Source organism: Perna viridis, chromosome 9, assembly GCF_037379345.1.
Source record: "Perna viridis isolate PV_CMFRI_1.1 ecotype Kerala chromosome 9, ASM3737934v1, whole genome shotgun sequence".
In the NCBI taxonomy this organism is placed as follows: domain Eukaryota; kingdom Metazoa; phylum Mollusca; class Bivalvia; order Mytilida; family Mytilidae; genus Perna; species Perna viridis.
In genome coordinates, this window is record NC_142453.1 from 779,926 (window position 1) to 793,112 (window position 13,187).

The 13,187-nt window shown below is 32.5% G+C and overlaps 1 protein-coding gene across 1 annotated transcript; it reads right to left on the reverse strand.

Annotated features, from left to right (window-relative positions):
- Positions 1-1,692: 1,692 nt before the first annotated feature.
- LOC148606020 (uncharacterized) lies at positions 1,693-11,756 on the reverse strand. The gene is made up of 6 exons (XM_088546818.1): positions 11,650-11,756; positions 10,089-10,119; positions 8,966-9,088; positions 8,525-8,601; positions 5,607-5,764; positions 1,693-1,816 (listed from the first exon to the last, which is right to left on the reverse strand). The coding sequence occupies exons 1-6, from the start codon at positions 11,738-11,740 to the stop codon at positions 1,751-1,753; spliced, it is 546 nt and encodes a 181-aa protein (XP_088402944.1). The 5' UTR covers positions 11,741-11,756; the 3' UTR covers positions 1,693-1,750.
- Between the last annotated feature and the right edge of the window lie 1,431 nt (positions 11,757-13,187).

Genomic DNA, 13,187 nt, shown 5'->3' on the forward strand with positions numbered 1-13,187 from the left:
AAGTTGCACCAAAATGCATCAAGGGAAGCGTAACGTGTTTGTATTTCAATGTCAGACGAAACCATCACTTAATTGCGATTTATGGTTGTTTCAATATTGTTCATTCTTTACTCTTAACTGTAGTACTGACTGCAGATATATCAATACCCGTACATTCTTATCAGCTATTGACCTTATTGCACAATATTCATTTTTTTTGTCTTGAGTAACGTCTGGTGATAGTGACATTGTGGTATTTCTTGTATTTGTTTTCGTTGAATTTCTCCTTTAATGCTCTTTTTAGCTATGCACTACTGCACAAAATACACGCTATACTTATCATAATATAATTAAGGCCAGAAAACAAGAGAACTTTGATTTTAAGTCACATCAGCTCAACAATTAAGATTGATATGATTGAAAGTATATTATATTCTTGAATATTTCAAGGACCTAATAATGTCAATCCATAAATCATTGGGATTACACATGTTTCAACTATTTACAACTGTATTAAAAATTGTTACATGGCAATGATTTCACTCCCGTTTTTTGTGTTCATTTTGTTATAACTTTAGTTTTTTTGGTAACGTCTGGAAGTTTTATTTGTAATCTATTTCATTCGGTTTGCTTCATCGTGTTCTGTCTACGCGCTCTGGATATGTGTTTTACTATTGACGTATTTGATTTATCCCATTGCTCACGCTTCAATATATTTGGGCCGATTTGGTTATATTTGGTTATGTGGTTCAATGTGTCTTATTTCCATAGTTTTTTAATGGAGTCCGAGTTGCCCATTTGCTTTTGTTACTTTGTCTGTATGATTTTAGTTACTTTATGTTTATTGTTGTGTATGTATGTTTGCCATATCTGGTCTTTGTCCCTGGATTACATTCTGTTGATTACCGCTGTAACCTTGGTTCCCTTGATTACTCTTTCCTTTCCCCTTTCGTCTACCCTGCACTTGACTTTTTATGAGCAACTCGGCGGGTGTTTCTAGAAGAGCAGAGGAGGCTTACCCTACCAGTGCACCTGTCCTGGTCCATGTTTATAGTTTTTAGTGGAGTCCAAAGTGTTCATTTACTTCTGTTACTTCATATGTATTATTTTAATCATTTTATGTCCTTTGTTGTACGTGTCTCTTTTCATGTCTGAACTTTGTCCGTGGAATACATTCTTCTAATTTCCGCACGAATCTTGGATCCCTTGACTACTGTTTCAGAAAGGGTAAACAAATAAAGACTCGAAACAACGACTTTAGACTAATGACGACATTTTTTTGCACAAATCTGGAACTTTAAACTGATGAATATCATTCATGAAGTATGAAAATAGTAATTAACAAAATTTAATTTAATATAGAAATTATTCAAGAAACATTAATATAAAAACACCGAATATGAACGCTTAAAGGTAATAAAAACATTGAGCCTCAATGACTTCAAAAAATCACGTCTCTCATTTTTATTTTTATTATTGAAACAAAATGTCATCTTTACATGTTCGTTTGATCATTCTTATATACTTTTAAATGAAAAAATACAAGCGAAGTTGATCCAATTTCCCAAACTAGAGAGGAGATTGAAACTCAATAAGGTTGAATTTTGTTTGTTTTGTGTTCTCCGTGGAAACTTGAATGTTAGTACACTAGAAATAAAGTGATAACCTGCTGTATATACAATGCACGACAAAAAGTTATAAAAAGAAAAGAAAAAAAATTCAACGTGTATATTTCAAATATTATTAGACTTCATATACGGCATTTAATAACTTAGTCTATGATATTACCAACTATCTCTGCATTTTTGTTTAATACCTTCTCCACTATTTCACAAATCTACAATAGAATAAAAAAAATAAGCGAAGGAAGACTTTTATGCAAATGTTTAAATATTTTTAGAAGGGTATTAGTTACTTGAACCGGTCATAGTCTTTGCAAAAACGAAGCAGTGGGTGTTTCATATAGCTGTTAAATACAAAATAAAATGTTTAAAACAACCACCAAATACACCGGAAACAAAAGTGATGAAGTATTAAAAAGTCATTATTCAAGATACTGGCTCCAAAACATTTTTTGAAAACACAGATGACTAAAATCGCAAATGCTTGTTTAATGCCACATTCGGAGGAAAGAAAACGACAAAAGGGCAAAATTAAATAGTCATTTTCCAAGACACTGGTTCCAAAACATTAATTGAAAACGGAAATCACTCACCAAACAGACATTTGTTTACATTTGGAGGAGTAATCAAGGGAACCAAGGTTATAGCGGTAATCAAAAGAATGTAATCCAGGGACAAAGACCAGACATGGAAAACAGACATACACAACAAAAACATAAAGTAACTAAAATCATACATACAAAGTAACAAAAGTAAATGAGCAACTCGGACTAGAAACTGGGAGCATGGACCAGGTGCACCGGTAGGGTAAGCTTCCTCTGCTTTTCTAGAAACACCTTCAGAGTTGCTCATAAAAAGGTCACGTCCGAGGTAGACAAACGAGGAAAGGAAAACTATGACTCGTTGAATAAAGCAGTTTTCATGGTGCAAATGGATACACCATAACGATCCACGAGTTCATGATGACAACCATAAAACTTCTGTAGTGATGACTTCAATCTTGTAGCAACATAACCCTGTTCCAGAAGCCAATTTGTTAGAGTTCTAGCGCGATACAAAAAGCATGCGTAGTTTCGACAAACTCTGGCATAATGTAGGAGTTGTAATATGAATACTCCATACGCAGGTGCCGAAGGGATGGAGGAAAGAAAATAGGCAAACAGGGCAAAATGTCAACTTTTGAAATAATACTATAAAACTTTTTTTGTAATCATTATTTACAGCTTGTATAAAAGTAAAGTTTATGTAGTTTTAAAAAAAGTAAAAAAGAAACTTTTCTGCATGAGGCTATTAACAATTGTGTCATGTGAGAGTGAGTTGTTTTCCTTAGCATGAGATGTCTAACATCATGTTTTAATGAAACAGTTAATAGAAGGTGGATTTTACGTTTTACTTTTCTTAGTTATTGTGTTTACCACTACTGTCCCTGATCAGATCCGTGGAACTATTTGATGGATTGATGACCGCTAACTGAATGATCACTTCTGGATCGATAACTGATGGTAGTTTTGTTATGTAAAATGACGGATGAATTGGAATGAATCCAACATAATACAATATCAAATTTATCTAAAATTTAAAATATCAAATTCACATATTCTATTTCGTGAAACATAAAGCAAATGTTAGATAGAAGTAATTTAATGATGTTTAAATCTAAAGAATCTTTAAATGGAATATTGCAGATATCTCTATAATCATTTAACAGTAACACAATTACTGATTTAATTGACAGAAATATAAATGCAATGAAACATTTAATACATCTTTAATTAGAATGTACAAATAGAAGGGACATGTAAAAAAAGAGAAAATTTAGTCTGATCAAACCTAAAATTAATATGTATCTAGTGGACATATCCACCATATCTACAATCGTTTTATATATGATAAAATAAGTTAGTAAGTAGACTACTTATTATAGTGACATGTGTAATAACAACCGTTTAGCAATACTATTTACTGATTACTAATTTCCACCTGGTCCAATGGGCCATAAGTCACCTTTCTATATAGAAACACTTGTTCAAAATTATCATGGATAACGCAGGACATAGTCACAATATGAAAAAAATTACGAAATTTAACGTTTCTTAATGTAAATAATGTAATTATACAGAACAAAGCAGAGAAGTATAATATTTCCAACGTTACGTTTAAAATATTATTTCAGTGTTTTTGACGTAATGGCCCCGTGCAGGTTCGGGTGTTAAAAGAATAGGCCTGCAGCAGCGCTAAACTTGTCGTAAAAGGCGACTAAATAGTGCTCAGAACACTAGACGGGGGCAAGTGCGCTCTGCCCATCGAGCAACTGGGATGTGTGCCTCTGGCGTGTTACATGCTGGGGTTGTCAGACTATAATACGGAAAACTTGACCGCAAACCATAGTGGTGCACCGTGTTGGTAAATATGCCACGTTCCTTGCACGTTAAAGAACCCTACTGTGGTATTCTCTCGGAGTAGGAGTCATAGGGCTCCGCCACAGGAGGCTAAATTGCCCGACCCTACCCACCTCTCCCTATTCCCAGTAGCAATCAAAATTTCTCGACCCCATTGTCCTTGTGTCCCATCCCTTTTTCATTTCAACATCATTTCATGTTATCGTCTGAATATAGCTAAAATATTGCTGCTCGGACGTTAAACCCCAACAAACATACAAACATTTGACGTAATGTTGTAACACATAATAATTACTCCTGGATGTCATTAATATCAAATTAATCAAATAATGAAAGCAGACTATAAAATGTGTTGGAATAATACTTTAGGAGCAGTTGTTGTGCGAAACATGCAAATTCTAAAATATTTGATACTCACACATACAAAGGTAAGATATGATATGAGGTGTTTAATTATTATTCCTATCTGATTTGTATAATGAGACAATTCACATTTAAAGTCCAAAAGTTGCTATTGTATTTCTGTGTCATATACACAATTTTCTCCCTATTGTTAAATGAAAAGACGTATGCTATTTCATGTTTACTATAACACTTAATGGTGTATCCATCTGCACCATGAAAACTGATTTATTCAACGGGTCATAGTTTTCCTTTCCTCGTTTGTATACCCTGGACTTGATTTTTTATGAGCAACTCGGCGGGTGTTTCATGTTACTTGCGTGCATAGGGGAATTCTTTCGCTGTACCTATACATAATAATGTTCGGGGCCAGCTGCATCCTGCTATATGGGATGAGGGTTTCCTCGTCGTTCATTGAAGACCAATGGGTGGTCTTGATAGGGTTGTTGTGTCTTTGACATATTCCATACCTATTCTTGTTATATTTCCAATCAGCTATCACATTTTGCATGATTCCTAGCTGGGGTACTATCTAAAGGCAATATGTTGATGCATCCATTTTCTGATGATTCATATTGGGAGTACTACCTAAATATGATTCTATTAGTTTTCAGATATTTTGAATTGATTATTTGTTAGGATGTAATTGAACTATTTGCTGTGTAGTTATTGCTGTGAAAGAGCACGATATCTAGTAATAACTAACATTTCAATTTTTACGTGTCAAAAAACGTAAAATATGTTAAAACAAAAATCGGATGAATTAAAACATTCTTGTGATTTCTTTGTTCAGCGAATAATATAGGCAGTAGGGCCGGTATTCTCGTGTAAAGATATCGTAGCTAATACAATATCTGAGAAAGGTGATTGTACAATTGACAAAGATGTTAAAACTTTAAAACTTAAAACTAAGGAAAAAAAAATAAATCCCTTTTTCCAATTATCAAGTCATCTATCTTTTTAAGGTAATTATCAATTAATAATTGTGTCACTGAAATTTAACGTTTTATTCGCTGTCAGACATAATCTTTTATTTCACATGCATTGTTAGCTATTGTTACTTTGAGACAATTTCTGACCTTGATTTTGTTGCATCTAGATACAATTGTGATTGTCAGACCGCGTCTCTGAATTCTTAATGCAACAAGGCCCTGTGATTGTTAGACTTTGTTAAAATAAGACAGGAAATATGGTAATTAGTTACCTTTCCAGTGAGCAGAGTCTGCAGATGACTTATTACAAATTCTTTGGGTTTTCTGGTTAAAAACTCGAACAACGTTTTACCCAAGGGACTCCCTGTGTAGATAATATCTAAATTTTCGACGGACTGGGTACACTTCTTTACCTTAAGTGACTCTTTACCTGCATGAAATGAAGAAAATCTTGGTTAATTACGAGTAGGTTAGATACACATATTACCCAAATAAATTCACCCATTAATTCAGGTATGTAGTAATGAAACTATACTGTTAGTATTATGTATATTAGAAGGCAAATTGAATTTACAGTTATTTGACATCATTTAAACAAATCTGAATTTTAACTATTGATTTCTTTTTTGTAACATAAAACAAAAAGAAAAAAAAAAAAAAAAAAAAAAAAAAAAATCCCATTATATTTCAATAGATCATCTTAGCACTAATTTTCTTTCTAAAGTGACTTTATACAATTACTGTTTGTAATATTTCCGTAGGATTTTTAATGTCAAAAACGCATTACGTATTTTAAATAATTGTAATGCGCTGTTTTTATATCATTTCAAGCACCATTACTTTATTGAAAGAATAATCAAGGGAACCAAGGTTATAGCGGTAATCAAAAGAATGTAATCCAGGGGCAAAGACCAGACATGGAAAACAGACATACACAACAAAGAACATAAAGTAACTAAAATCATACATGCAAAGTAACAAAAGTAAATGAACAACTCGGACTAGAAACTGGGAGCATGGACCAGGTGCACCGGTAGGGTAAGCGTCCCCTGCTTTTCTAGAAACACCCACCGAGTTGCTTACAAAAAGTCAAGTCCGGGGTACACAAACGAGGAAAGGAAAATGTATATGTCTGTATACTTTGTAAGATGACAGAAAAGAATGCTCAGGGTAATGGGAATAATCAACCTCAAACGACTTCAACAGCTGCTCAGGTCATCATCTCACCTTAATTATCGAGTCTATTGCATGTCTTCAAAATATGGTTTTATATCACCACTGAAGTAGTAGACTTGGGGTAAAGGAGGTTGTCTGAATAGAAACGTTTTCACTCAATAGAACGTTTGACTGATACTCAAGCTTCAAAGTAACACTAATGTAAAAATGAAACAACTCAAAGCAAGGGTTCAACTTCTAGAACAAAGATGTCAGCCTCCAGCAAATTTGCTCTTTAAAAACTATGCGGTTGAAGTACTTATGAAACGTTTAAGAGGCATACATTAAGAAATATATTTTCCATTAGGCGGGATAATATCTGAAATGACGCCATCAATGTATTGCACACAAGTATTCCTATTTTAAATTGAAATATAGAATATAAAATGTGATGGATAAGGCAGGATGACCTACAAATAACACCAATATTCTTGTCATCTTATTGCTCCTTAACCTATTTTATAATTCCTTTTTTGTTTTTTTTGTTGTTGCTAAAACATTTACACTATCAAAACATAAATAAAACAAATCTTACATATTTATTGAGTTTAAGTGATTTGACTTTACACTTAGTTGTTTATTTAAATATTCTATCAAAACTGACCCTAAAATACCAGATATGGTTTAGTTTGGGCGATGATTAAGATTCCCTAAAACATAGCCATTCTTTAGTCTTTGATGTTCGAAATCTGACCGGTGAAATTTCTGAAAATATAGTACTATAGTTACAGAAAATTGAATTATGGGACAATTGGGGGGGGGGAGGGGGGAGGGGGGCACCCCAAGTCTACTACCTTCAATGATATTTAACTCAGAGCAAGTTGCATGCCTTGTATGGCTATCATTGTTCAACCATTAGATTATTCCGACTTTGATTGTCAGTATGCATTCAAAACACTCGTCTTTTGATGGCGTTTAACTCATTGTATATAGTAAGCAGAATGAGACACCCTGATGAGCATCATTTTGCATCTCTACTTGAATACTTTATGCAACCTATGGGGATAGAATTTACCTAAAACATTTTTCACTGAAAGGAAAAAGTCAACACAGTTCTAGCTTTAACCTTCCACTGTATAGACGACCCTTTATCTTTATATAACCTCAAGTTGGAAATTCTGACACTATACTTTACTTTACTTTGACTATCATCATCATTACGCTCATTTTCAAATTAATAACGCGATTGAGTATATGTAAATATTCCTTTGCAATCACATACGTGTGCAAGGGAAGATGTGTATTGAAGTGTAAACATAAACAAAGTGTATCAATATATCTGACTGAGGCTCTCAGAGGGTAACTTTGGCTGCCGGATAGAATGATAAGGATTAAACAGCTATTTTCGGCCGTTCATGCAAGTATGAACAGACCTCATCATTCCCAAACATTACATGATTTGCCCTCGGCCATTGATTGAATTTTGGAAATCCGGGATCCGTTCATACATGCATGAACGACCGAAAATAGCTGTTTAGTCATATATCAATAGCTTAGCTCAAAGAATAGAGTATGCATAATACATCTACTGTAAAGCTACTACGGAGTGGCACATAATTAGGTTCAGAGAATCTGACATTCTAAATATCATAGTGAACAGATGCAAAGTTAGTTTCAAAGATGATTCCGTATAACTACCGTTAATCGATTCTGAATTGAATCAGAATGACATATAAAATTTCAACAGGTAGCTGCAAAATCACCATTTAACGTAGTTTAGTCGTAGTTGCATTTCCTTAATAGATACCGCAAGATTATCATTTGATAAAATTGACGTAAGTCAAAGTAAGCTTGTTATACATCGTCGATAGATGTCGTAATGTAACCATTTAAATAATACTTACTTATTTTCAGATTAAGTTATCTGCCGACTATAACTTGTGTAATATCACCATTAAAATGATACTTACTTATTTTCAGATTAAGTTATGTGTCGTCGACAGCTGGTGTATTATCACTATTTAATAACACTTACTTATTTTTATAGTTATTTGCATGCCGTCGATAGCTGCCATAATATCACCTTTTCCTTTAATGTTGTACCATTTGTCACTAAAACAATATATTCATAAATGATTATTTTCTTTAGGTTGTTTGAATTTTTAATTTACAGTGTGATTAAAGTGTACACTTGTATGCATTGTTCATTAGGAACAAAACGATAATTTTAAGATCTTTGTAATTGTTATCAGTTGATATTCCTATATGCACGTATATATATATATATATATATATATATATATATATATATATATATATATATACCTTATTTTGGCAAACATGTATGACCTTTATAATCATTCAATTTTCTACCATCAACTGGCTCTTAATACGTGTTTATCGAGTATGTACGGTGAAGTAATAAAATCGTTTTGAAACATACTTCTTCTTACAAACTTTATCTCAGAATATCTACCTTGCATAGTTGATATTCCAGTTTACCAAGTCTTTGAATCCGAAGTCAAAAATATTCACTGTAATTGCATTCTTTGAATCTGTTATTGTCATGTTGGGTGTATTGATATGAAACACATTATTGCTATAACAGACAAAGATACACATCTAAATTAGCCTATGTACTTCTTTTGAAGTGTTGATTCAAGTAAGTACGAGGTTATATCTAAGGTATTAAGGCGAAAATACTACTGGATATCGATTTTGTCGTTTGTCAAAACTTCACTAATTTGAAGCGTTCTGAATTAAGCAATACCCGAATAGTTTTTAACTAGTGGTCTTTGTAAGATTCATGCACATATTGTAATATGTGATACACCTAAAATAGGCTACACATTTTTGTTATTGTTGATTTTTTTTTGTGGGTGTATATGATGGAATATATAATCTTTCATTCCAATCTGGCTGCTCTTAGGAGATAATCCACATTGAAATCCAATATTTTTTTTGGTGTCATTTCCTTTAATTTTGAATTTTATAGTGTTTTCTATATAATTTATGTCTCCTAAGACCAGTGGTTATATGACAAGATATGTGTAAATTTCTTCATACTATACATTTTAAACAAAATATCAAAAATAAAAATGCAAAGGCTCTCAAACCATGAATCACACACACACACACACACACACACACACACACACAAACATACAAACACACAAAAACACGTACGACGAAACACAAGGAGACAGTGGCATTGAGATGTTTTCCAGAAGTAGCCTGCTTTTTTCAAATCTTATACCTTGAACCTTATTATTTTCTAAAATATAGAACAATTTATTATATAGCACATATTTTTCTTATTTACAAAAAAAAACAAAACATAAATATGAAATCACTGGAATCAGGATTAGATCGGACTGGTCATCAATTTAACAAAGAACAAAAGGAACATAATCCTAAGATAACGACTAAGAAAAGACAAAAGACATATGCTACAATAACTTAAATAACAAGAACATTAAATAAATGAAAGGGAACAATCTGGACTCCACTTAAAAGGTGGGCAAAGGTACAGTATGTATATGTCGACAGTATATTTAATTATATACATCTTATATTGATAAAGCTAATCTGTGATTTACCCGCTGAAACCTTCCTCTTCATTGCCCAGATCTGTAAAAACGTATATTTAAAACAAAATAAATTAAACAGCAAATGAAAAGCATAAGAAATGTAAACATTATAGTTGATCCATGTTGTTTACCTATCTAATTTTGAACCTCTAACTTCTCTTAGCCAACTTATTTTCACGAGCAACTTCACTTATATTACGAGGGGAACGAAAATCAGCAAAAAACTTAAATACATACTTCAGAAAACATAAAATAAGTATCCAGAAATACAGGTAAGTTTACTTTATATATATTTATCCTTGCAAGCTTGGAAAAAGTAGGATGCAAATAAATCGAGTATACAATTTTCATTTAGAAAAGCCAGAAATTATAAAAAAGACGGCCGTTTATGTTGAAGATGTGAAATATTTGAGTTTTTTTTTAAATTCTTTAACATTCTGATTGTCAAATGTTACACATTCTTCGGACACATCTAAACGTGAGTTACATTTATCGCAATTGTTGTCAAATTGCTGACTTCTCCAATAAGAACTGGTAACAATACCCACCCTTTGCCGTGATTTTTTTTCATTCTTCATATTGCATACGACAATAAATAAAATAAAATACAGTGCTGACTTTTTAAGTTGTGGTGCAGAAAGTATGCCTTTTTTAATGTAATAAATATTACATTGCTTGTTGGCAGTAGCTATCATTTATTTCGGAAATACATGTATACGGCTAGCATTCACCACAAAATGCATTACTTTTTTACATTGAATTTTTCCTCAGTGTTCCTGCTGGATCCGAACAAAATAACATTTGGAATTACGGACGGCACTGTGACTGCTAAACTATAATAATTACAAATTACAAAAACCAATTTTCTCTTTCAAACAAAATGAAAAATTGCCCATCTCCGTGCTTTCATGAATTCATATGAACTTTGAATAAAGGATACAGAAGTTATAAGCCAAAATCGGCACATTACGACCGTTTCAATGTACAGCACGATCGTTCGAACTTTGTTCAGTGAAAATTTCCACAATAAAAGATTTTCATACATAAATATTTGTGAAAGTAGCTTAAAACATGCGACTGACTTGAATATACAATACATAAAACTTGTATTGTTAAATTTCAAACTACATTTCTTTTCAAATTTGAACAACTAGAAATATTTTGAAAGAAATGATAAAAATACAGTAAATAATGCCCCCGATAATTCTTAATTGAAATTTCAATTTACACACTTTACGTATTTATGTGGAACTAGACAATCCTGTTTCTTCCAATCGTCAATACCTCGCGGAAGTATCGTCATGTAATACAGTAAATTTAAGAGTATTGTGTCCATAACAATTTCTTCACCATAAACCTTTTTAATTCGTAAAAATGATGATATAAAAATGACAATGACATGTGTATACAAATTGTTAAGATTAGCTTAGAAACAAATCAAAGAAAATTTAAAAACTAAGCTTAGAACAAATCGTTCTTCGAGTTTGATCTTGTTGTCTATATATATCAGACTTAATAAACTAGATAAAAAAATATTTAATAATGCTAATAATAATAGTAATAATAATACCTGTTATCTCGTCAGTATACCAACCACCACATAGTTTGAAAAGCTCTAGGGAAACAAAACAGAGAAATACAAATTGTCTCCTTGTAAACATACTGTTAAAATAATGATAAAATCATACATATTGGATACTTTAATACACCCTTCACAGATACAAAATGAACAAAGCAATAAAAAACAAAATTGACTAAACCGCATATGAAACAAAGATAGGCTTTTAAAACAGCTGTGCAATATGTTTGATTTTAAAAGCGGCTTTTAACTATTGGTCATTAGCCAGAATAGTAATAAATGTGTATTATTACAAAATTTATGGCAAAAATTTAAAAATATTTAAAATATTTTATTTGATGAGTAACACTATGACAAATATCGACGTAGAGAACATGAAAGTACACATACTTATAGCTTTCAAAAATGTTACCTAAAATATATATGTATGATTTTTGTGTTTCAAAATGCTATCACACACACACACACACACACACACACACACATATATACTGCTTCATCGGATCAAATTGATACATGGAAGATAATAGAAACTTATAGAAGGTTCTGAAAAATTCCCTACGATGTTTGAACCGCCAAATTTGCGATAGTCTGGGGCGCGCTGGACTCTGTGCAAGCGGTGTTGAAATAGATAAAACAGCGGTTCGAGTTCGAGTCCCACGGAGGGAACGACCAAAAATTTGCATCACACATTTGACAGTTCTAACATCGTCGGGAATTTTTCAGACCCTTCTATAAGTTTCTGTTATCTTCCGTGTATCAATTTGATCCGATGGAGCAGTGTAGCGAATGAAGTCGTCACATTCTGAGACGTTGATATATCGGTCATAATGACAAGTACGTGTCTACCAACATTGATACAGACGATTTAATAATACATTTCGAATTTCGATGGTTTGTATTGTCAAATATATTCTTCTTTCTCTGGACATAACCAACAAGTAACAGCACTTGGGTTTTAGACAAAAAACGACGGTTTATAGAGTCTTTGTTTGACTCTTTATGTGCTGTATTGTGTGTTTTTGTATTTTATCCTTTGTTTGGTTTCCCCCTTCTTTATGTTTCACTTTTTTTTTTAAGTAAATACCTCTTTAACCCTTTAACATTACGAACGGAAGCAGTTTTTAATGTTTTCTAATTTCTAATGTCAACCTTTGTGCTGCACGAAATGTAAAATACTGTTTCTTAATTTAAAAGCCCCGTTTCCCTATGGCTTTGAAAGAAAATGTTTAAAATCATTAATGTTCATTGTCGTTTAAATATAATAACAGTTATTATAAGTGGTTTTGTTAAAGAAGTTTGGACATGGCAAATAGGGCCATGAAGGACTGATAATGGGGCAATGGAGTATTGGTAATGGGACAATGGGAAATGGGAAGAATGGGTAGTTTCCACCACAGAGCAGCTATATCAGTAAATGAAAAGTTCAGTAAATGACTTTTTGAATCAGACCTGCATTTAAGATAGGTCTGCACTTATATTGTATAGTATTGTTCAAAGAAACGTGTGATTCTGAGTGATGTTTTTCC